Source organism: Vombatus ursinus, unplaced genomic scaffold, assembly GCF_900497805.2.
Source record: "Vombatus ursinus unplaced genomic scaffold, bare-nosed wombat genome assembly UNPS02014818.1, whole genome shotgun sequence".
Classification (NCBI taxonomy): domain Eukaryota; kingdom Metazoa; phylum Chordata; class Mammalia; order Diprotodontia; family Vombatidae; genus Vombatus; species Vombatus ursinus.
Genome location: NW_020954596.1, coordinates 15,575,547 through 15,601,379, shown reverse-complemented (window position 1 = coordinate 15,601,379; position 25,833 = coordinate 15,575,547). Strand labels below are relative to the sequence as shown.

Sequence of the window (25,833 nt, the reverse complement as noted above, 5' to 3'; positions counted from 1 at the left end):
CTCTCTCTCTCTCTCTCTCTCTCTCTCTCTCTCTCTCTCTCTCTCTCCCCTCCCTCTTTTCTGCTCTTCATTCTCCCTTTCTTTCTCCCTATCTCTCTGCCTCACCCCTTTCCCCTATCTCTCTCCTTCTTTTCCTACATTGCTCTCTCTCTCTATACTTCCTCCCTTCCTCTTGATCTGTTTTTTTCTCTCTCTCTTTTCCTCCCTTCCCCTCCCTCTTCTTCCCTTCCTTTCTATCATTTGCTTCCTCCTTCCCTCTCTCTGTCCCACTATCCTTCCTTCCTTCTTCTTTGCTTTCTCCCCCTAACCCCATCCCCTCCCTCCACGAATACATGAATCTAAAATCTTATCCTTAGAATCCATGGCTTCCTTAAATTACACCTTAAGAGAATGAATTGATTTAAGAAAGACCACCTTTTATAATGCTGTCTTCACAAACTCTGTGAGGTAGAGAATGCAGGTCATCATTTTATAGGTAAAGGAAACTGAGGCTCAGATATTGCCCCAAAATCACACAGCGAGCTGGTAACAGAACTAGGATCATCTGATTTAGAGCGAGAAGCAAGGAGGGAAACAAGCCCTTGTTAAGTACCTACTAAGCTCCAGGTGCTAGGCTAAGTGCTTTATAAATATGATCTTATTTGCTCCTTGCAACAAGCCTGGGAGGTAGGAAGGAACCTGATAAATGATCTAGCCCTACTCTGTCATTACAGATGAGGAAACTGAGGCCCAGAGAGGTCATATGACTTGCCCAAGGTCACAAAGGTAATACATGGCAAAACCAGGACTCAAACCCAGGTTTCCTAACTCCCAAGTCTAGAACCTTTAACATTAGACCATGTTGCCTCCCCTCCTTCTAGGTGCACATATATTTTATATCCCTGCCTACAGTTTTATAAAGCTTTCAAAATCTGCACATCTGTAGAATATTTTAAAAATCTATGTCCAATGATAGCTATCTCTAAGGGTGAGGGAAGGGAGGGGAAAAAAGAAATTTACATTATAACTTTGTTATATATTTAAAAAGAATTGCAGGTTGTGCATAATTGATTTGCAATTTCATGTGCAATCATTTCTTTTATTATACTATGATATGGAAATGCTTATTTTATTCCATAAATTAAAAATAAATTTTTTTAAAAAGTCTATCCCAAAGGATCACAGTATCATAGACTTAGAGGCCATCTAGTCTAACCCCTCCATTTTACAGATAAAGAAACTGAAGTCCAAAAAGATGAAGTGATTTGCCAAAGGTCACACAGGCAGTAAGTGAGAACCTCAGGATTTGAATAAGTGTCCCCTGCTCCCTATCCCGGGCTCTTTCCATTAACACCCCATGACAGGACCTCATAAGCTTGATTGTCGAATCTTGAAAGAAGGTAATATAAACATTTGGAAGGTGGGCTCATGGAACTTTTCCAGGCCCATATTTTTCTCTAAGAAATGAGCATGAAAGTGTTACACTTTATTGACTGTTAAAAGGGTTGAATATAAATTATCTCTCTCTATATATATATACACATATATATGTATATATATATACATTATAGATGCTAGGCTACGTACTATATATACGTGTGTATATATAGATATATAGATATAGATAGATAAAATATTTATTTATATAAATTGATTCCTAAAATGGTCAGCAAATTCTACTAAATGAAGCCCTTGAGTTTCACTTCATTTTAAGAACTGGCTTTTAGGGGGCAACTAGGTGGCGCAGTGACCAGAGCTCTGGCCTTGGAGTCAGGAGGACCTGAGTTCAAATCTGGCCTCAGACACTTAACACTTCCTAGCTGTGTGACCCTGGGCAAGTCACTTAACCCTGATCACCTCACTAAAAAAAGAAAAAAAGAAAAAAAAAAAAAGAACTGGCTTTTAGGATTAAATGTTTTTACAAGAACAATTTTGTGAATATAGAGACGGGGACAAACTACTACTAAGTTGGGTGATCATAAGTTCCTTATCAGTTTTCAAGTTTCTATTGGACAGGTAAGAAAAGAAGGAAACAAGCATTTGTTAAGCACGTACTATTTGCCAGGCTCTTTACAAATATCATCTCATTTGATTTTCACACCATCCATAGGAGGTAGGTGTATTATTATCCTTATTTTATAGTTGAAGAAACTGAGGCAGGCAGAGATTAAGTACCTTGCTCAGAGTCACACAGCTATAAAGTATTTGAGATGGATTTGAACTCAGGTCTTCCTGACTCCAAGTCCAGATCTCTATCTCTTAGCTGCCTCTGGCACTATGTTGTATACTTGTGAATCTATAGATGAGAGGCAGCACAGTGTAATGGGCTGATGAATGAGCAAGATAGAGTTCAAGTGTTATCCATGACACATTCTGGCTATGTGACCCTGGGCAAGTTATACAACCTCTCTGAGCCTCAGGCAACTCTCTAAGACCTTTAAGTTACAGATGAGATGCTGATCTCATGTGTGGAGGGAGTTTGCATACTAGGAGCTCCCTACATGGGATGACACGGATGGTCTAGAACAAAAACATTCCTCTTAACAACTAGCTTAATGCCCTTCGCATGATAAGTACTCACTTAATGTTTGGTGAACAAATGAATGAACAGCTTTCAAGTTCAGCTTGTTAGACTGCTCCCAGCAAGTTTCCCTGATGGTTCCGAGGTGGGGAACCTGCGGCCTCGAGGCCGCATGTGACCTTCCAGGTCCTCAGGTGTGGCCTTTTGACTGAGTCCAAGTTGTACAGAACAAATCCTTCTATTAAAGGGATTTGTTCTATGAAGGTTGGATTCAGTCAAAAAGGGCTGCACTTGGGGACCTAGAGCGCCACATGTGGCCTCGAGACCAAAGGTTCCCCACCCCTGCATGAAATCAGCCGGGCCCTCTGAGTCTACTCAGTCCATTACCCTTTTGCCTGGTTGCCTAACAAAAACAAAAACAACAACACAAAAAAAAGCTAACAAACTCAACAATGATATTGTCTCCCTATTGCCCAGTCCGAACCCCCTCAGCTCCCTCCCTTTTGTATGCTCATTCTTGAACAGAATTAAAACGCTTTTCTCTTCCTCTTGGTCCCCAGTGCCTGAAGCCAATTTGTATTTCTTTGTTGTTAAACTTCTTTGTAGCTTCCTGATCTGGCCTAGGCAGACAAAGAAGCACCCTTCCCTGTGTATCCGCGGCCAGCCATGTTTGATTAGATATCAGGGTTGATTGGCTCTAACCCTAACCCACTGTATGACCTTGGGCAGATCCTCTCTGCATCTCACTTTCTTCCTCTGTGTAATGGAAGGGCTGGACCAGCCCATAGGAACACAGTTGCAGAGCCGGAAGGGACTCCAGAAACCACTGAATCCAACCCCTTCCTTTTACAGATGAGGAAACTGAGGCCCAGAGAGGTTAGGTAACTTGACAAAGTCTAAGATTCCAAGACAATTCCTCTTTTATTAATATTTTTAAATGGATTTCAAGGAGTAGCTTGGGATCATTAAAAGCATTATATTTCCCAAATGCAACCTGGCCCATTTCATCCTCTTATCTAATTAAGTTTAGACCATTGATACAAAAACTGAAAATGCCATAGATAAACGCATGATCAGCTAGAAATTTTTCTAACTGCTTTCTTCTTATCTCTCTTCTAGCAGGAATGTGCCGGGTTCAGAGGTGGGTTACCCATAAAAAGTATACATCATGAGAACTTGTAGGGAGTTCAGCAGTCACAAAATCCAACATCTTTATTTTACAGATGTAGAAGCTAAGGCTTGTAAGTCAGGTAGCTGGCCCATAGTCACACAAATAGTCACTCTACTTGGGATAGAATCAGCCTTATACTGCTAGGCCTCTGGCATTTCCGCCGAATGTATCCGATTTAAGCGTACTTTTTTCAATGAAATCAGTTTTCCTTCACTAACACCCCCTCCAATACCTCATCTATAAAATAAGGGGATTGGACTACAAGAGATCTCAGGTGGAGGTGACCCTGAATTCTTTTTTTTTTTCAAAATTTTTGTTATTTTGATTTATCAACAATCACTTCCGTAAGCTCCCAAGTTTCAAATTTTTCCCTGCCTCCCCCCAAGACGCAATCCGACATAGACTATACATATACATTCCTATTAAACGTTTTTTCACATTAGTCATGTTGTAGGGAAGAATCAGAACCAATAGGAAGAACCACCAGAAAGAGGAAACAAAACAAAACAGAAGAGAAAAAAAAAGAGCAAATAGTATGCTTCAATCTGCATTCAAACTCAGCAGTTCCCTCTTTGGATATGGATAGCATTTTCCATCATGAGACCCCTGGAGATGTCCTAGATCCCTGCATTGATGAGAAGAGCTAAGTCCATCAAAGTTAGTCATCACACAGCTAGGCTGCCACTGTGCACAACGCCCTCCTGGCTCTGCTCACTCCACTTAGCATCAGTTCATACAAATCTTTCCAAGTTCTTCTGAAGTCTGCCTGCCCATCATTTCCCACAATACAACAGTATTCCATCACATTCACACACCACAACTTGCTCGGCCATTCACCAACTGATGGGCATCCCTTCAGTCACCAACTCTCTGCCACCACAAAAAAAGGCTGCTACAAATATTTCTATACATGTGGGTCCCTTTTCCACTTTTATGACCTCTTTGAAATACAGCCCCAGAAGTGCTACTGCTGGGTCAAAGGGCATGCACATTTCCATAGCCCCTTGGACATAGTTCCAAATGGCTCTCCAAAATGGTTGGATCACTTCACAACTCCACCAACAACGCACCAGTGCTCCAATTTTCCCACGTCTTCTCCAACATTTATTATTTACCTATTTTGTCATATTGGCCAATCTGATAGGTGTGATGCGGTACCCCAGAGTTACCTTGATTTGCATGTCTCTAATCAATAGTGATTTCAGGCATTTTTTCACATGACTATAGATAGCTTTAATTTCTTCATCTGAAAATTGTCTGTTCACATCCCTTGACCATTCATTAATTGAGGAATGACCTGCATTCTCACAAGTTAGACTTAGTTCTCTGTATAGTTTAGAAATGGGGCCCCCATCAGAGACATTGGTTGTAAAAATTCCTTCCCAGTCCTGTCTCCCTCCCAATCTTGGTTGCATCGGCCTTGTTTGTGCAAAAACTTTTCAACATAATGTAATCAAAATTATCCATTTTGCATTTCATAATGTTCTCTGTCTCCTGTTTGGTCAAGAATTCTTCTGTTCTCCATAAATCTTACAGGTAAACTATTCCTTGCTCTCCCAGTTTGCTTACAGTATCAGCCTTTATATCGAAATCATGAACCCATTTTGACTTTATTTGGTATATGGTGTGAGATTTTGATAAATGCCTAGTTTCTGCCACACTCTTTTCCAGTTTTCCCAGCAGTTTTTGTCAAAGAGTGAGTTCTTATCCCAGAAACTGGGGTCTTTGGGTTTATCAAATAATAGATTACTATAGTCATTGACTACTGTGTCTTGCATATCTAACCTATTCCACTGATCCACTACTCTATTTCTTAGCCAGTACCAAGCAGTTTTGATGATTGCTGCTTTATAATACAATTTTAGATCTGGAATGGCTAGGTTACTTTCCCCTGAATTTTTTTTCATTAGTTCCCTTGATATTTTGGACCCTTTTTTATCCAAATGAATCTTATTATTATGTTTTCTAGCTCTATAAAATAATTTTTGGTAGTTTGATTGGTATAGCACTGAATAAGTAAATTACCTTAGGTAGAATTGTCATTTTTATTATATTAGCTCCCTTACCCATGAGCAACTGATGTTCTTCCAATTATTTAGATCTGACTTTATTTGTGTGAGAAGTGTTTTGTAATTGTGTTCATATAGTTCCTGGATTTGTTTTGATAGGTAGACTCCTAAATATTTTATAATGTCTACAGTAACTTTAAATGGAATTTCTATTTCTATCTCTTGCTATTGGGCTGACCCTGGATTCTTTAAGGCTATGACTGAAGAACACAGGCCCTCCCAAGATGGAACACATCATACATTTATAGGCTCATAGATTTAAGGCTGAAAGAACCTACAGATTACAGAAGACCAACCCCCTCATTTTACACATAAACAAACTAAACTTCAGAAAGGTTAAATAATTCACCCTAGGTCACACAGATGGCAGATGAGAAACAGAGTTGGGATTTGAACCCAGGTCCTTTCCTTCTTCTAAACTTCCCTCTGACTATCAATCCTCCTAGGCACCCTCGCTCAAAACCTAGGCACTATCCTTGACCCCTCACTTTCTCTCATCACCCATATCCAATCTACTGTTAAGTTAGTCCTGCTAGTCACCCTGTCTTCTCCTCTGACACTGCCACCACCCAGGCCCAGGTCTCATCACCTCACCATTGAACTATCTCAGTAGCCTTTGAGTGGTCTCTCTGCCTCCAGTGACTTACTGTTACCTCCAGGATCCAATTTAGAATCCTCTGTTTGGCTTTCAAAGGCCTTCATAAACTAGCCCCTTCCTACTGTTCCAGTCTTCTCACACATCCCTCTCTTCCATGTACACTACCACTCAGTGATACTGGCCTCCTTGTTCTGACAGAAGATGCTCCATCTCCCAGCTTGGAGAATTTTCATTGGCTGTTCCTCAAGTCTGGAATTTCCTCCCTCCTAGAGTCTACCATCTAATTTTCCTGGCTTTTTTCAAGTCACAGTTAAAATCCTACCTTCTGCAAGAAAACTTTCGTGGCTAGTGCTCCTATGTTGATTATCTCATATATATATATATATATATATATATGTGTGTGTGTGTGTGTGTGTGTGTGTGTGTGTATCATATATATATCATATATATGATATATATATATATGTAAAATGCTCTAAATCACTATTGATTAGAGAGATGTAAATCAAGGAGGCTCTGTGGTACCACATCACACCTATAAGATTGGCCAACATGAAAAAACAGGTAAATGATGAATGTTGGAGGAAATGTGGGAAAATTGGAGCACTGGTGCATTAGTGGAGTTGTGAAGTAATCCAACCATTTTGGAGTGCGATTTGGAATTATGCCCAAGGGGCTATGGAAATGTACATGCCATATATATATATATATATATATATATATACATATGTGTGTGTATATATATGTGTGTGTGAGAGAGAGTGTATATGTGTGTGTGTATATGTACATATGAGATATATATGCATATGTGCATATATGTGTGTATATGTACTGTATAGATACATAAAAGCTTGTTTATACATAGTTGTTTGCTTGTCATCACCCCCACTAGACTGTGAGCTCCTTGAAAGCAGGGAACTTATCTGCTTTACTGATTACTTATTAGCTGTATGATCTTGAATGGAACACAGCCTCTCTGGGCCTCATGACTTTTGATCATCTGTAAAATGAGGGAGTTGAGATATTTAGCCTGTAAGGTCCTTGCCAGCTCTAAATCCGAAATTATGGATAATCTACTTCTTTATTTTCCAGATGAAGAAAGTAAGGCCCACAGAGTTCTGTGAGACCATAAAAGGGGATTGGGATGTCCCTTCTGGGGATATTCTGGATTTTCTCTTTAGTAGTTAATACAGCGATAATTCTTCTTTTGCTAAAAGTGCTGACATCGGTGAATAACTTGACAATCACTCAGAGCCCTTCTGAGCTGCAGCTACTGGTGGGACAGTCTGTTGAAATAATCTGTTCCTGGAATGTCAGTTCTGAAGTGGAACAGTTTCGAGTAGAATGGAAAAAAGTCAGCCATGTCCAAGACAGTGTTACCCATCCAACAAAAACCCTCAAAGACAATGCTACCCTCATTAAGAAGAATTTATACGACAGGAACGTTTTCATCCAAGACCCCGGGAAGGAACCCCTGGAACTAAAAAACCTGAAAGTACATGACTCTGGACTTTACTTATGTAAAATAACAGTTGACATACCTATATATAAGCAAGCACAAGGACCTGGAACTCTTCTCACTGTGAAAGGTAAGGCACTAGGGATGCTTCCCTCTCATGTTTTCTCTTAACCCTTCCCTTAGATTATAGTACTAGAAGGGAGCTTAGTGATTTCATCTAACCCCATCATTTTATGAAGGACAGTGGAGCCAAGGAGGTCAAGTTACCTCCCCAAGTTCATACCATAAGCATCATGGATAGGATTTAAACACAGATACTCTGCTGCAGAACCAGTTCTTTCTCTGTTGTACTTCACTGTGCCCCCTGTATCCATTGTGTCCGCCTCACTGTGGATATCAAAATAGATGGTGGGAAGCATAGGAATTTGCCCATTTTTTTTTCAAAGAGTAGAAACACTGGTGATCATAGGATTTGGGGATGGAAAGAAATTTTGAAGTTCTTTATTTAGTCCAACAGGCTGAGAAAACAGGTCCAGAGAGGGTCAGTAATTTGCCCAAGGTCACACCGTTAGTAAATAGCAGAGCTGGAACTCAAACTCAGGACCTCACACTTCACATCTACTGTTCTTCCTATCAAACACACCACTGAGAACTTCATGGAAATTTCTTTCCTTTTAAAATGAAGAGTTGGAATAGATGATCTCTGAGGTCCACTCCTGTAACTCAATCTGATGTGGTTTTACATTATTTTATTTATTTTTATATTTTTTAATTTATTATTTAATATTTCGTATTATTTTATTCATATGGGGCTCCATACAGAAGTATGCTGGTAGATATTTAACAACCAACCCTCAGGGGGAAAAAACCTAACCCTGACACACTTTTAAGTTTAATCTACATTTTCATCATTTCTCCATCACTTTCTTAAGTCTAGAAATCAACAAAACAATAAATCAAGCCCTAATTTGTACCTTTGCTGATTTCTGAGGTGTAAACATTTACACTGAAAATTTAAGTCAGCTCTCAAGAACCAATTTGAGCTGGCTATATCTAGCCTGCTCCTGAAGGTCTTTGCATATCTCTCTGTGTGTATATATGTATACATATGTGTGTATGTACATATATATGTATATATCTATATACTCATTTGATTCTCACAACAACCTTGTGAGGTCAATGATATTCTTATGCCCATTTTACAGAGGAGGAAATTGAGGCTAAGAGAAGTTGAGTGACTTGTCCATGGTCACACAGCTGTGCGTCAGAGGCAATCTTAAACTTTTCTTGTGCTTGATCCCCTTCCCTGAACCCTCCTGAACACACACACACACCCCACCACCACCTCCATAATAACCAGCATAGCATTGAGGAAACACCTGATAACACCTTATTGAATGAATGAATGAAAAATCTTTGGTCATTAATAATTCCAACTGAGCTGTTAGATGTAGGGCAACCCAGTACCATCTTTGACACCTTCTGCCTATTTATATTTTCCTTCCTTGCTTCCTGTTCCTCTTAAGGAATGAAAGCATCTGCTGATAGAAAATACTCCATAATGAGCTACACCTGGAAGCAGAGGAAATGTGACATTTTTTTCACCTCCATTGCCTGATCTTTGAAACTTCCTTTTATCCTACTCTGATTATGGGCATTTGACCAGTGTTCATTTGATCAAACACAAGTTTTTATTTATTCAACCAAGGTATTAAGTGCTTGCTATATCTAGCACACTACACTCTGGGCTGGGAGAAATACAAAGATAGGTTCCCTGCCCCCTAGGAGTTTACATTCTTGTCGGGAGACTAGGTTATAAATACACTAAAATTAAACTAACAGAAGAGTTAAATAAACAACTAATAAAAATAGCTAATAGCTAAATAAAGAGTATCAATGATAAATATTAATTATTAAATAAACAGTTAGTAGAAATAGCCAACAATTAATAGCATCAATAATAAACATTAATTATTTTAAAATAGCTAACAAATAAGAAACTAATAGCTTTTAAAAAAATCTAATAAAAAACACTAGTGGATCTGCCAATGTTCTTGTAAACTGAGGCTCGGAGAAGAAGGGGCTTGCCCAGGTTCACATAGGTCATCAGTAAGTGGCAGACACAAGCCTTAAACACAAGGTATTTGCAGGCCAGGGTTCTTTCTACTGCAGAGTTCCTCCTATAAGGCAGGGGAAAACCAAGGGCCAAATGAAATTTATAGATGGACTCAACAGCAGCAACTTTCCATGATGAATTCATTGTGACCAATATTGACTGAGCATCCACTTGGACTGCACATTAGACTTATTTAGCCTTAATTCAATTCCATAACCATTTATCCAATATGCGATGGCAACCAAAGAAAGTGAGCACCATCTTAGTCTATATTAAGAGAAGCACAGGGTCCGAAGTTAGGGAGGGGATGTGCTCACTATATTCTGCTCTGGCCAGACTGCATTTGGAATATTGGGTTCAGTTCTAGGCATCACATTTTAGGAAGTAAATTTACAAACTTTATAGTGTCCAGACAAGGGCTACCAGGATAATCAAGGCAAAGGTCTTTAGTTCATGCCGTATGAGAATTGATTGAAGGGTCTGGGAATGTTTAGCCTGGAGATGACAAGACTTAGCAGGGAAGGCTGTGCAGTGGAGATGATGGCTGTCTTCAAGTATTTGAAAGACTGTCATGGGAAAAAGGGATTTGACCTACTCTGCTTGGCCCTAGGGGGAGGAGCCAGGATCAATATGGGGTTGCAAAGAGACATATTTAAGCTTGTTATAAGGAAACCTTCCTAATCATTAGAATTATCCTAAAGTGGAATGAGTTGCTTTGGGACAGAGTGGGTGCCTTCTTTATTGAAGGTTCCTTCCAACATCACTCCTCTGTGCCTCCACTTTCTCATAAGTAAAATGAGGTGCTTGAATTTAATGATCTCTAAGGTTCTTTCCAGCTCTGAAACTGTTTTCCTACTAATATTAACCCATAAAAATATATATTGTTACCACTTATTAGCTATTAGTAACTGAACCTTTCTGAACCTTAGTTTTTTCACATTCAAAATACAAATAACAGTCTTTGCCCTGCCTGCATCTTAGGATTTTTGCGGGGTGCAGATGTATGTAAAATACTGTATAATGTCAATAGTTATTATTGTAAACATATTCTATGGATTCTGTGGATGTATAGAGGAGTTAAAATTTCATAGTGATCTAACTAAACCATTTTGGAAATTAATTTTGATGTTTTTAGCGCCTTAAAGTAACAGAAATAGATGACTTTTGCCTATATTTTTTGCAGAAAAGAATACAAAAAAACAATGGCCCTGGTGGACTTTGGTCATCTTTCTTCTCCTAACATTCAGTACCTGCTTGAGCTATTATTGCAAGAAGCGAAAGAATTCTCAAAGAATTGGTAAGAGTTGTTTCAAGTGTTCTAAAAATGTAAGAGGTTATCAGAGGAGGGGAATGTGCATTTATTAAGTGCTTATTATGTGCCAGCTAGGCCAAGACTCTCACAATAATCCTTGGAAGTAGGTGCTATTATTACATCCATTTTACAGCTGAGGAAACTGAGGCAGGCAGAAGTGAAGTGACTTGCCCAGAGTCACATAGCTACAAAGTGTCTGAAAGTAGATTTGAACTCAAGTCTTCCTGCCCCCACGACTAGCACTCTAGCTACTCTACCACGTTCTAAATATTATTACTGTTATTGTTATTATTGCTTATAACTAGTAATTATTGCTAACAACTAGTAATAATATCAATATTAATAACCCTTTCTTTAATTTTTCTTTATGTATAACCTAAAATTGCCATGTAACAATATGTCATTTTCCTCTTTTTATATCATCATTAGCGATAGGGACTAGACCTGGGATTTCATTGATATGGGTTACACCTAGGTAAGGAAACCCTTACCAATGCAAGTCAGGATTATCTCTGGTCTTAAAGAGCTGCCAAGAGCACTGATCTCTTAAGTGACTTGTCCAGGGTTGTACAGCTCAGAGGCTAGACTTTAAGTCAGGATTCCTGCTTCCAAGATCAAGTCTATATGGAGTGCACCATGCTGCCTCTCCTATCATGATTAGCTCAACAAATGTTTATTAAACTCCTACTGTGTGCTGTTGGGGATGTTAGTTGATGAGTAAAAAAAAAGTCTCTGCCTTCAGGGTACTTCCAGTCTAGTAGTAATGTAGAACAGTTTTCACTCTAATTGACAAGTATTCAGGTTTTTGAAGATTATTGTAGACTCATCCTCCAAATAATTCTTCTGTGGGCTAAATGTGTAAAATCTCAATTAAATGGGACCAGAGTCTTCAAAACACAAAAGTTTACTTTTAGTCCTCTGTCTTAGTGTTATGGTAATCAGGAAAACAGGGCTACAAAGATGGCAGCAGGTACAGACAGTACTCTGGGGATACTAGTTTCTTAGTTAAAGATATGGTACCAATATGTACACTTGGTGGGAGAGGTTGATGTGGGTGGTATGATATCTATAAAATGAAGAGGTTGAACTAAAGTAGCAGTTCTTCAATGTTTTGGTCTCAAGACTTCTTTACATTCTTAAATATTATTGACAAACCTAAGCAGCTTTTGTTTATGTGGATTCTATCCCAGGGTATGCTGGAACATGGAAGAGCCAATTGTTAAATTTTCAGTGCGAGCATTTAAACTTCAAAAATCAGCCAATGCTAAAAATGTTCTTGTTGATCACTTAAACTTAAGAAAGAGATGGGGAAAATGTTTATAATTCAAATTAAACTTAAAAGTATGTCATGCCTTTGCAGAGAACTATTTGTTAAACATCAGCACATTCCTGGTTATATCTATTAATATTTACCTTATTAGCCATTAAAATGGATTAATTTTTAGTTATTTATTAATTCATTTATAAATAACAATAAAAACCCATTACCTATTAACATAAATAACATTTTTATGAAAACTGTAATTTTCAAAACAAAAACAGTATTAGTTAGAAAAATGTCATTGTTTCACATATTTTTGTAAATCCCTTTAATATTTATCAGGCCTTGAGGCCACATGTGACCCTCTATGTCCTCAATTGCAGCCCTTTGACTGAATCCAAACTTCACAGAACACATCCCCTTAATAAAAGGATTTGTTCTATAAAACTTGGACTCAGTCAAAAGGCGAACCCAAGGACCTAGAAGGTCACATGTGGCCTTGAGGCTGCAGGTTCCCCACCCATGGTATAGGTTAATAGAAGAAAGTTGGATTATCATATCTGTTTCTACATTCAAACTGTTGCAATATGTTATTTTGGTTGAAGTATACAAAAAAAAAATCTGACCTCACACATGTATGTGGTTGGAAGAGTATTTTAATAGTCAAATGTTTTAGTATTATTATTAAAATGTTTACCTCACAGATCCCCTGAAAGGGTCTTGGGGACCACAAGGGGTAAAGGGTTCACATTTTGAGAAGAGCTGAACTAGATTACCTCTAAAGGCCCATGCAGCTTGAATGTTCTAGGGGTTTGTGAAGATTTGAGTGCCTAAAGAAGAGGATATGAACACTATGTATCATTAAGTCAAGGTACTAAATCTTTTCTACTACACCCTAGAAGTCAGAACTAGAAATAACAGGGAGAACTAATAGGGAGGCGGCTATCAGTTCTGTATAAGAAGGTCTTTTATAACCATTGGAGATGTCTAAAAATGGAATGACTGCATTCTCCTGACCCTGGAGATCTTCACATTGAAACTGGTTGTTTTACTTTTCTACATTTGGGCTTCAGGTATGGGTTGAATAAGTTGGCTTCTGAGGTCCCCTCCAGCTCTGAGATTCCATGATTTTAATCTAGAAACTAACTCCTGGTATATTGGGGCTGAAAATACCTTCACCACAATTAATCAATCAAGATCAATGGATCAATCAACTAACCTTAAGTGTTTGTCATTGTGCTTGGTCCCTTCAAAAACTAAGCTTTTCCTCTGCTAATTGGTCATCTACCAGTCCTGACCACTCTCTTGTGGGCACATCTGCTCCTCTCCTGCTCCAGAGCTGACAGAGCTAAATGACTTTTAACTCATAACCGCATAACAGGGTGCTGAAGAGCACACCAAACCTCAAGTGCTTGCTATGAGCCAGGCTCATAGCAGGGTAGTAAACTAGTTAGAAAGCTTCTATTGCTTTGCTGAAAGCCTGTTGATTTAAAAAGAGGCATTTCTTGGCTGATTGACTGCACCTTCAGCATTTTGGGAGCCTCACTGAAACAGGGCTGAATTCTGTCGCTGTTTGCTTATTGCCCTCCAGAACCATATAAGGGAGGGAAATCTCTCAAAGGTACTTGATGCCTCTACTGCCCTCTCTGGCTTAAGAGGCAGAAAAAGAGAAGTTTTGCATCTGTTTTGCTGTGAGAAGAGACTAGACTTGATAAGATTCAGAGTCCAGTTGATTTGAAGAGCTGACTGGGCTTGTGTGCATTGCCCAGAAAGTCAACCTGAACAGTTTTTCACTTCTTCAGCTTAGGGGAACTCCTTGTCATTACAACAGTGTAATACTTTCTCAGCAGCTTTTAAGTGTAGCAGTAAACTACTTAAGAGCTTGTCATTGCTTCATCAGCTCTAAAGCAGAGAGGAGCAGTTTTGCCCCAGAAGAGTGGTAAGGACTAGAAGGTAAGGAGGTAACAGAAGAACAGCTTAATGTGGCACAAACTGTTCTTAAAGTGACCGAGGACATCAAGGCCTGTAGTCCAAAGTTCTAAATCGGCCTCAAGTATGTGGGTTTCCCCACAGAAACCTACTAGGTTTCCATAAGTATGTGGCTACTTTCCCCCATGGACAATGCATGCACTGATGGGAAGGCATGACTAGGGTGTATGAATAGACTGTGATATTTTGATTATTCCTGTACTTATATTCCATTGAGTATTCTTGATGCTAAAATTATTATTGCCTTTGCATTATTATTTAATGAATGTTTTATGTTTGAACCAATGGCATCATGTTGACCAATGTCATGTAACTGGCAAGTACACCACTGAGGGCCCATGAGCTACAGTGATGAGTAGTAGGAATGTTTATCACCCTACAACAAGATTGCCCCTAAGAACCTGAGAGAGCATGAGTTATAGCAGTATTGTGGCGGCCCCACTGTGGAAAACCCTGACCTGAAAATGTGAGAATTAATTATGCCTCATCCAACCCCTAGAGCCAAACAGAACTGACCAGGAGGAAAAGGAAGACACTGAGTATATTGAAATGAAAAGAAAAATGAAGGAAAATAAAAGAACCCCATCTAATACAACAGAATGGGTAAGTATGCTCAGTGACAGCTGAATAGAACAATAAATCTCAAAAGGGATTTTGGGATCCTGAAGGGCTCAGAGTCTAACTTATACTGTAACAGGAATCTCTTCTCCAGCATCTTCAACAACTCTTCACCTAGAATTCCATTTGAAGACCCTGAAAGATGGGAATCCTCTTACCCCTGCCCCCAAACAGTCCACTGAATTTCTGAATAGCTAGGTTATTCCTCCCAGCTTTGTGGTTTATGTAGATTTGATAAGTATGCTTTCTAGTCTGTTGTACAAGTCTTTGATAGGAGATTGGGACTGAAGCTATGATTTATGATATAGAGAACTCTCTGATGAATCAACTCCCTCCACCAGTACAGGCTGCCATCTTCTCTGAAATTTTATAGCCCTAGAGAGCTGCCTAGAGCACTGAGGAGTTAAGATGACTTACCCAGGGTCATACAGTCTGTCAGAGGCAGGACTTGAATCCAAGTCTGTTAGCTTTGAGTTCAGCCTTCATTTCAAGGACAATTAGTGATAGTTTGTAATGATTCTTGAAGATGCTCTTTATTAGCAAATATAAACAATCAGTGAAAACTAATAGCCAGTTTTTCACATCACCTCTCAAATAAGTGCATTTCTCTCCTACCGCTGGCCTTCAAATATAATACCTACATTACAAAGGGAACTTTGAAATGATCTAGTTCAATCTCCCTATTTTGTAAATGGGGAAACTGAGGCTCAGAGGGAGCAGTGACTTTTTTTTTTTAGTGAGGCAATCGGGGTTAAGTGACTTGCCCAAGGTCACACAGCTAGTACATGTCAAGTGTTTGGTCTAAGGCTGGATTTGAACTCAGGTCCTCCTGACTTCAGGGCCGGTGCTCTATTCACTGTGCCACCTAGCTGCCTCTTGAGCAGTGACTTTTTTAAGATCACCCCAGCTCATTGGTGGCAGAGCTTAAACCTGAGTCCCAGCAAACATATCAGTCAGTCAGTCGACACCCATTTATTAAGTATATCCTGTGTGGCTGGCCTTGTGCAAAGCACTATGTGACTTTACCACATCTCCAGAACTCTTTACATCTTTCTCACATCAGGCAGCCTTGTGAGTTTTCAGGGCCTGAGACCTTGGGCAAATATTTGTTTAATAAACTATAGGGTTGGTCTTCTGACTCAATAATAGGAAATTATTTGCTCCACTGCCATTTCAGTCACTGCAGTTAAATGGAGGTGAAGGGACACTAACCAAAAATTCCCAGAGCACATAGACAAAGCTCAAGCATGGCAGATGCTTACCTTTGGTATTATAAAATCTTGTAATATGAAAGCTGAAAGAGACCTTAGAACACATAAAATGTTAGAACTCCAGGGGGCCTTAAAACACAGAATATCAGAGCTGGAAGGGGTCTTAGGACATAGAACATTAGTACTATAGAAAAAAACCTCAGAACATAGAATGTCAGAATTGGAAGGGACTGTAGAATGCAGATTATTAGTGCCCAAGAAGACCTTGGAACATAGAATGCCAGAAATGGAAGGACCTTAGCAAATAGAACATTAGTGCTATAAAAGACATCAGAACATGGAATGTCTGTGCTGGAAGAGACCTAAGCTGGAGCAGGGTGTTGAGAGTGATGGAGAGAGGGAAGGGGAGGGAGGGAGAGAGAGAGAGAGAGAGGAGTGAGAGAGAGAGTGTCCTAGATGGATCCAACCCAGGACCATGGGAAGTGAGTCATAGGACCAAGGATCAGAGTGGAGGAAGAGTTCTATGTTCCTTCTAGCACTGGGCAGATGGGAGCATCCATGTACAGCCAGAAGGCAGAAAAAGGAAGGGTTCATTGGCAAGAAAGTTGGAGAGAAGTATTCCCCATAAGTGCTCCATGAGGCCCTCCAGTGCTCAGAAGTTGTAGGCAGCAGGAAGGATGAGAAAGCCTAGGAAGAGGGCTCTTCATGGTACGTATTGCTGTTGAGAGCCCAAAAAGGTATGAAGGAAACCCAGTACTATCAAATCTGGCTACTTGTTAGCCTTGCTGATACAAGGTTTCTTGAGAAAGATGTTGCAACTGATCATTTTTGTTAATAGTTTAATTTTTCATAATCTTGATAACAAAAAGTATTGATTAACCTCTCCTAAGATTTCAGTTACCTAAGCCAATTCTGTTTTCATGACAAGAATTAGAGAATCACAGAGCTGACTTCAGAGGTTCAACTCCTACCAGACAATTCTATCTTACTTTTAGTCTCTCTAACAGATGGTGGCCATCTAAGCTCTGCTGGAACACTTCCATGATGGGAAACTCACTGTCTTATAAGGCAACTCCTATGACAGATCATGGAGAGTGGAGATTCAGCCATTCAGTTTACAATCTCTTCATTCTATTCGTGGTTCTCTAGAATTTTGTCCAATGATTAACAGTAGCTTCATTCCTCTGAACTGTTCATACTCGTTTTTCTGGGTCCTCATACAGATTAACTGGAGCCAAAGTCAACAGGATCTGATATGGAGAGTTTGATACCCAGAGCAAATATTTACTTGGTAAAGGCAGGGATGGTCCGTCTTCTGATTCAGGATGAGAAATGGTAGGAGTCATAAGGATTTCTTTTCCCTCACCACCATTTCAGTTACCTGGAGATTAAGGGAGACTCTCCAGGAAAAAAGAAGACAAAGTATGGACAACATGTTAAAATTGGGATTAGCCCCCTTCAGGATCATAGAATCATCAACTACCAAAGGCAAAGTAAGTTAATTTCAGGGTTACAGTCCACAGTTAAATTAATATAAAAATAAAAAAAACTACATGGCTTTTAAAACTCTCTCCATTTTTTTTTTACCACTATCACTATAGAAGTGGAAGAGGGTCCTCAGAGGACTGTGGATCATTCTGTTTTTTTCTGTGATTCATGAGTTGCCATTACCAAAGAATTCATCACATAGGGGCCAGTTTACTAGGAATGAGCCAAATGGTCAATAAAAATGTTTATGATAGGTGTTCAGGAGAGGAATCATGCCCAATAGTATCAGAACCAATACTATTATTGATTACCTCCGAGGTCCTTTCCAACTCTAAATCTATGATACTACGGTCCTGTGTGAGCCTGGAAAAGTAGGTGGTCCTGTCATAAATCTAGAGTGAGGATTAACTGTTAGCTGTACACATGCTGCACCGAGACCCTTGCAGTGTTTAGAGATCTAGAGCAAGGCCCCCAGCATGAGGATTTATTGGAGAACATAGAGAAGAGTTGTACAAGATGCAGAAGAACGGATGGTTTGCAATCCACACCACTGGAGGAAATACCAATGTCCATGAGATCATGGAGCCATCCAGACACGAGTGATAGCTGATTCAGGCCAGCAACAAGGTATCTGGCAGAACTCAAGGCCTACTCTCTCTAGAGTTCAAAGGGATACAAGGAGGTGACAAAACATGCAGGTTGTAGTGTAATTTCCAAAAGCACAAGTCGACAAGAGTTAGTGTCTTTGACCAAGCCATATTTAGCCTTACAGAGTAATCCAATCACAGACAACAGATTGTACCAGTAGGGTTTCTCAATTAAGAGCAATCTCTTTGCAGTTATGTAAAAAAAATCCAGAGTATAATGTTTCATAATCCAGGTGCATTATTATAAATCATATTATCCAATTTGTCAATCACAACTAAAGCCATGTGAATACCACCTGTCTTGAGTATAAGGGCCTTATCTAAACCAGATGTGAGACAGAAGCACAAAAAGTGCTATTCCAGGGGGAAAAAAGTAGGATATGGTGAATAATAATAACTATTATTATATATTATTATAATCACATAGTCAGCTCCCATGTTATATTAGATTATTATTGTTATTATTGCTAACATTTATATAACACCTGCTATGTGCCATGCATTGTACTAAGGACTCACAACAAACCTGAAAGGTGCATGCTATTGTTTTTATTTTATTTTATTTTTGCTTTTTGGTGAAGCAATTGGGGTAAATTGACTTGCTCAGAGTCACACGGCTAATGTCAAGTGTCTGAGACCGGGTTTAAACTCAGGTCCTCCTGATTTCAAGGCCAGAGCTCTATCCATAGCGCCACCTAGCTGCCCCAAGGTACATGCTATTGTTATCCCCATTTTATACTTGAAGAAACTGAGGTAGGCAGAGGTTAATAACTTGCCTAGAGTCACACATCTAGTAAGTGACTGAGGCTAGATTTGAACTCAGGTATTCCTGACTCCAAGCCTGGAACTCTTTCCTCTGGGCCACCTACTTGCCAAAGCACAAGAACAATTCTGACCAAAAGAGCAGGTCCTTGTGAATAGAGACATGTCAAAGCAATGAAACAGACAACACGTTGAAAGGAAGTCCCATAGACCTTTGTAGTCTGTGTTGTAATAAGTGTTTGGGCTGTCACATAAGTCCTTAGGATGCCACTTTAGAATGGTTTGGTTTCTGTGGGTGGGTGACCTGTGACCCTTTCATGAGGTAGAGAATGATTAGACCTAGCAGAGTATTCAAAGATGCAGAAGCGCTGCTCTAATGTTAGAACTGAGCTTTCAGAAGATATCCAACAAGAAGACCAGTAATACCATTCATTTATTATGTGATTTGATGTGCATAATGCTATGAGAGAGTCAGGGGACCTAGAAGTCTGGATTCTATCCAAACCTCGTCCTCATGGAATGTAAGGTCTAGCAGAGGTATATAAAATGTGTTCGGATAGCTATAATACACAATACTACGTGGTAAGTAGAAGAGGGAGGAGCAGATAAAGGGCTATGTTCCCAAGGATGTAAGTGGCGGGCAAGGCAGAGGCGAAAGGTGGGATATAGTCTTGTTATGTGGAGAACCAAATCACTACCGTTGGCCTACCGAGCAAAGTTCCTTCTATTGTGCACATCATCGAGGTAGAGAAGAAGAGAAGGGAGCTCTCAACAGATATGCCTTGCCTGGTGCTGAGATACTTGGGGGTTTATTAGGTTTTTTTAATACCAGTTATGATGCCGCCACCACCCCCCCCAAGATGATTCAAGACAGCACCTCCCAAATTCCAAGTCCCTTCATATCCTAGGCCTCATCATGTCCCCAGCAGTTGCTTAAGGGGAAAAAAAAGTCTCCAGGCTTGGTCTTTATAATTTCTCATCATTCAGTTGCTATTATTTTGTTGCAATTATTCTTTCATTTACACTGTACTGAAAGCTATTCTATTTCAGGTAGGGTCTAAAAGAGTCTCAGATTGTCTCAGGAGTTGAATTACCTCCACTCAAGCTATTCCAGGTGGTCCTGAGAGAAGCCAAGAACAGGGGCCCTCTGGGAGCCATGGGCTCAGAATCATGCAGTCCCCTGTTCTCCTTCTAGTTCGGGTGAGAAAGCCCAGCCAGAAGGTCCTTGAGGGGGAGTTCTAGTGATATTGGATAGGGGTGAAATGGAAGGAAGGTTGACCCTGGCCAAATTACTTAACATCTCTGAGACTTAGTTTCCTTATCCTTTCTTATTCTTATCTTCCTTATCTTCCGAGGCCCAGACATGTGACACTTGTCCTCCCTCCTCTGAGGGTGAGAAATGTCTGCTTTTTGTATCCTCTGCATTCAACACTGTGCCTGGCACAGAACTGAGTGCTTAAAAATGCTTCCTCATTTATTCATTTATTCCCACACTGAGCTGTTTTATTATAATTACAGTTCTTATTATGTGTTCTGACTAACCAGAGGTCTGATAGCAATTGCAGGATTCTTGGCCTTAGAGGGAACAATCTCAAACAGATTTAAGATCTCTTTTCTGAAATGAAAAGCTTTCAGGAGAGGGTTGGTTGGAGGTGGGAGGAGAGGAGTGGGCTGAGGTAATAAAATTCTACTAATCAGATTAGAGTTTTTAAAAAACTAAATAGCTCAAGTGTTTATTAATCTTTGACAAGGACGCAAGAAATTGTCTTGAAAATGAGAAGAGATAGATAGAGCCTGGTCTGAATAAATGAATCAGCACCTAGGCATTCAATTGAGACATTAAGACTTGACCGGGCAGTGTGGCAAAGTGAAAGAGAAAGATGGACCGGAGTTTGAAGCCTAGCTCTGCTATTTACTAATCGTATGACTTTGAGCAAGTCACTTCTTTCTGGGTATTGGTTTCCTCTTCTTTAAAATGAAGGGATTGGACTGAATGATATCTGAGGTCCCTTCAGATTGTAAATATGGGACCCAACAATTACCCAAGGCTGAGTGGAGGGAATCTAGGCTCAGTGGTATTGTTTTAATTAAAAAGCTATTAGCCACAGTGACCTATAATCAAGAAAGGTGACATCCTCCTTTTCTTGTCTGCTTTCATTGGCAAATGTCCTAGGGATTTGAGGGAATCGAGGCTGAGCTTCAGGAACTGACTGCTATGAATCATTCATGAGGCTCAGTGAGCTGGTTGGCTTTTCAGATTAGAAGAGCCACTAAAGAAATCTCTCACACCTCAGCTTTGCTTTTCCCTCCTAATTATGCCCAGAGGAATCCTGCCTGCTCCTTGTTCCCTTATGAAATGCCCCTACTCTTCCTAATTCTAAGAAACTGTCATAATACAGTTTAAGGGAAATTATAGAATCTTAGTGTTGGGAGAGACATGTGAATGCAGAGCTCTTAACTGGGGTAAATGACAGCGTCTTTGCCCCAGGGCACTAGCATAGCTGGGGTTGGATGAAGCTTCTTCTCTACCACTTGTCTGGAGACTGTTCACCCAATTTCCTGTGCCTTGTAGCCATCTGCCTGTTGTCTCATTCCCTCACCTGTTCTAGCGATTGCCATCCTTTCTCTGTGCTTCTTTTTTTTTTTTTATGAGGGCAATTGGGGTTAAGTGACTTGCCCAGGGTCACACAGATAGTGAGTATGTCTGAGGCCGGATTTGAACTCAGGTCTTCCTAACTGAAGGGCCAGTGCTCTATCTACTGAGCCATCTAGCTGCCCCGTCTTCTCTGCACTTTTCAAAATGGCTATTGGGCCAACCTCCTCCCAACCCATCACTGTGTATAATCCTTCTCCTGGAACCTGACTTCTCTTACCCTAACCCTTGTGAAGGCACCAGTTAGACTCTTTAGAATGGGCCACCCTCTCTTTTTTAATTAATTTTTTTTTTCAGTTAACAAGCATTGATTTTCTTTCCTTACTACTTCCCCTACCCACTGGGAAAAGGAAAAGAAAAAGAAAATCCATGTTACAAATACATATAGTCAAGCAAACAAATTCCCACATTGACCGTATCTAAACGTGTGCCTTCTTGTGCATCTTGAATCCATCGCCTGTGTGCCAGGAAGTAGGTAGCATTCTTCATCATCAGTCCTCTGGAATTATGGTTGGGCACTGTGTTGATCGGAGTTCTTAAGTCTTTCAAAAAATATTCATTTTTATGGTGTTGTTATAGTATAAATTGTTCTCCTGGCTCTGTTCACTTCATATAAGTCTTCCCTGGTTTCTCTGAAAACTCTCCCTTCATCATTTTTTACAGCATGATAGAATTCCATGAAATTCACATACTACAGTTTGTTCAGCCATTCCTCAATTGATAGGCACCCCCTTAGTTTCCAGTTCTTTGTCACAACAAAAAGAATGCCTATAAATTTTTTGTACCTCTGAGTCCTTTTCCTCTTTCTTTGATCTCCTTGGAGTTTGTAGGTCTAATAGTGATATTGCTGGGTCAAAAGATAGACACAGTTTAGTAACTTTGGGGACACAGTTCTAAATTGTTTTTTGATAGCTGTTTGGCCACCCCCTCTTCCAACATGACTGTATCCATGACCAGCCTACATTCTGCATCACTGTCCCCCATCCCACCACTGCCCCTTGACCAATTGTTTTGCCCCACGTTAAAAAGAATCCCTACTTGCACTTTGGGAACCTGACATAAACCCACTGTGATTAGTCATCTTGTATGTAAAAGGACTGCCGTGTGAAAGAAGGATTTGAATTTTTTCTACTTAGTCTCAGAAATCAGAACCAATAAGGAAAGGAGGCAGACTTTGGCTCAACAGATGGAAAAAATTCTGGACTATTAAGGTTGAAAACGGAAGAGGCCGCACTGGGGCGAGAGTGGGGGAATAAGTACCCCATCTTCAAGCGAAGGCTGAGTCACCACTTACTGATGTATGTGGAGCTCATGTTTGGGATAGAAGTTGAGTTAGACCTTAAAAGAAAGAACTTTTTAAAAGTCCATTCCAAGCATGAGAAAAGTCAGTACTTGCCAATGCAGTGTAATGGCTAGAGTGTTGAACTTGGAGACAGGATGGCCTGGGCTCAAATCCTCCCTCTAAAATTATTAGCTCTGTGACCATGGGCAAGGTCACGTAATCTCCCGAGCCTCAGTTTCCTCATCTGTGAAGTGGGAATAATGAAGTTTATAGTGTCTCTGCCTCACGGGGTTGTTGTGAGACCCAGACAAGTTACTATATATTAAGGGCTCTGCTACCTCTCAAGTGTTATGGAAATGCCAATTATTATCAGAGGAGTTTTGCATGCAGGAACAATATGGCCTACCGGCTGCAGTGTTCTAAACTTTGAAAGACACACAAAGCTGAGAAAAGATAGGATCCTAGCTCTTAAGGAGGACAGCTGGGTAGTACAATGGATGAGGTTCCGGGCCTGGAGTTAGGAAAATCTGAGTTCAAATCTGGCCTCAGATATTTCCTAGCTGTGTGACTCTGGGCAAGTCACTTAACTTGTTTGCCTCAGTTTTCTCATCTGTAAAATGAGGATAATAATAACACCTGTCTCCGAAGGTTGTTGGGAAGATCAAATGGGATGGTTGTAAAGCACTTAGCACAGGGCCTGGGGCATAGTAAGCACTTAATAAATGCTCATTTACCTTTCTTCCTCCCTTCATGAAGGGAGCTACAACAAAGAATACACACACACACACACACACACACACAATCCAGGGGTAGGGAACCTGTATCCTGAAGTCCTTAAGAGAATCCGAAGATTCCCCACCCTGAGACCCTCTGCACACCACTTTTCAAAAGTTGCCAACGGCTGTCCTAGAGCTTTCTTCATTAGCATGTGATGAGCCTGGAGTCTCCTAATAAACTTGGTCTGCAGCCCCTCAGTGATCACATTCTTTCATATCATCTCTTCTTCTTAGACACAACTGAAACCCCAATGGTGAGTATTTGGTTCAGGATGACAACAGATGCAATTAAGAGAGGAAAGGACACCATTTGTTGAAGAAAACACACCCCCCCCCCAATTTAGTGCATGGCATCTCAGGAGAGCTCGGCACCTTGGAGAATGCTTCCAACCTTTCAAATCAAAGAGCTATTTGTTTTCCTCATACATATTTTTTTTTGACTGATTGAAGTCACGTTGCCTTGCCCAACAGGAGTTGTCACTTTGCAAGAGAGGAAAGCAGACAGAAGAATAAGACTCAGGTTTCTTTTGCCTTTCAGAAATCAGGTGACTAGGCTCAGCTTTCCAAAACTGCAAATTATCCTTCATTTCATCTTTTGGAAGAGCTTTTTAAAAATCATTTTTATAAGTCAAAATTCTAGGAAAAAAAAACACTCCTAGATTTGGCTTAGAAAGAAAGGCATATGAGCTTGATAAGGTAGCTGAGAGACTCAGTTCATTTTCTACCAGACGGCTGAGCATTTGTCCTGTGTCACAAGCTTGGTTAGACACTCTGTGGGACATTGGATGCACTGGTACTGTGTAACTACCTACAGGTAAACATTATGTCTTTCCCTAATGGGATGTAAGCTCCCTGAGGGCAGGGACTGTTTGCATCCTTGTGCCAGATACATGGTAGGTACTTAACAAACTAAACACCCGTTGGTTGAAAGCAGTCAAAATTTTATCACAGAGACAAGGAATAATTATTAGAAGGTCTGACTATAACAGGGGTTCTTAACCTTTTTGTATTGTGGACCCCTTTAGCAGTGTGTTAATGCCTATGAACACCTTTTCAGAAAAAAAATGTTTTTAAATGAATAAAGTAAAATATATAGAAAAACCAACTCTCTTGAAATACAATTAATAAAATATTTATTCTTAAAAACCAAGTACACACACCCCAGGTTAAGAATCCCTGGTCTATAAGAAAACTATCGCGGGGATTCAAAATCTAAAACTGGAAAGAAGCTTAGAAAGAGATAATAAAAGGGTACTGTGTTTGGAGTCAGAAGACCTAGACTCATATCTCAACTTTGTCACTTACTTACTGAGACCTTGGACAATTTTCCCTTAGCCTCTCTTGGTTTGTTTTCTCCTCTGTATAATGAATAGGTTGGACTAGATGACCTGTAAAGTTCCTTCTAACTCTTAATCTCATCTAACACCTTCATTTTACAGATGAAGAGATGGAAGCATAGAGAGGTTAAATAAGTCCCCCTAAGTCATGTAAGTGGTAAGTGGCAGGAACACGGGGTGTATGGGGTGCACAGTGAGGACTAGTACCTCTGGTGGGATGGCTGCTGAGCCCTTTTCAGGGCTGCTCCTCCACATTTGGTGTCCACCTGCCACCCAACTCTCATCTGTGGCTCCAAGAAGCTGTAGCATGTGCAATGGCCACACTCTGGTAAACTGTCTCAGCAGACGAGCTAAACCAGGCTGAGGGTAACTGACGGGCCTCAAACATATCAGTGTGTTAGGGAGTATCCACCCCAAATATGTGAAGACTTCCCGTGGTGGAATGGGCAGATGAGAACAATTTGTTTGCCCATGAAAGTGGCTGGAGCAGGCTCAGTGTGACACCTAGAGCGTGGTCAGACCTCAGAGACGCCAAGGTCATCTTGACTTTTGTCTTGCCACTGGACTTTGATGACTCTGGAAGA

At 40.2% G+C, this 25,833-nt stretch overlaps 1 protein-coding gene across 1 annotated transcript in view; it reads left to right on the top strand.

The window, feature by feature from the left end:
- LOC114023674 overlaps window positions 1-25,833 on the top strand; it is a 28,661-nt gene that overhangs the window by 269 nt on the left and 2,559 nt on the right. The window contains exons 2-4 of the mRNA XM_027836441.1: window positions 7,556-7,927; window positions 11,097-11,210; window positions 14,975-15,078. Coding sequence (XP_027692242.1) covers window positions 7,556-7,927; window positions 11,097-11,210; window positions 14,975-15,078 — 590 coding nt within the window. The remainder of the gene's footprint in view (window positions 1-7,555; window positions 7,928-11,096; window positions 11,211-14,974; window positions 15,079-25,833) is intronic.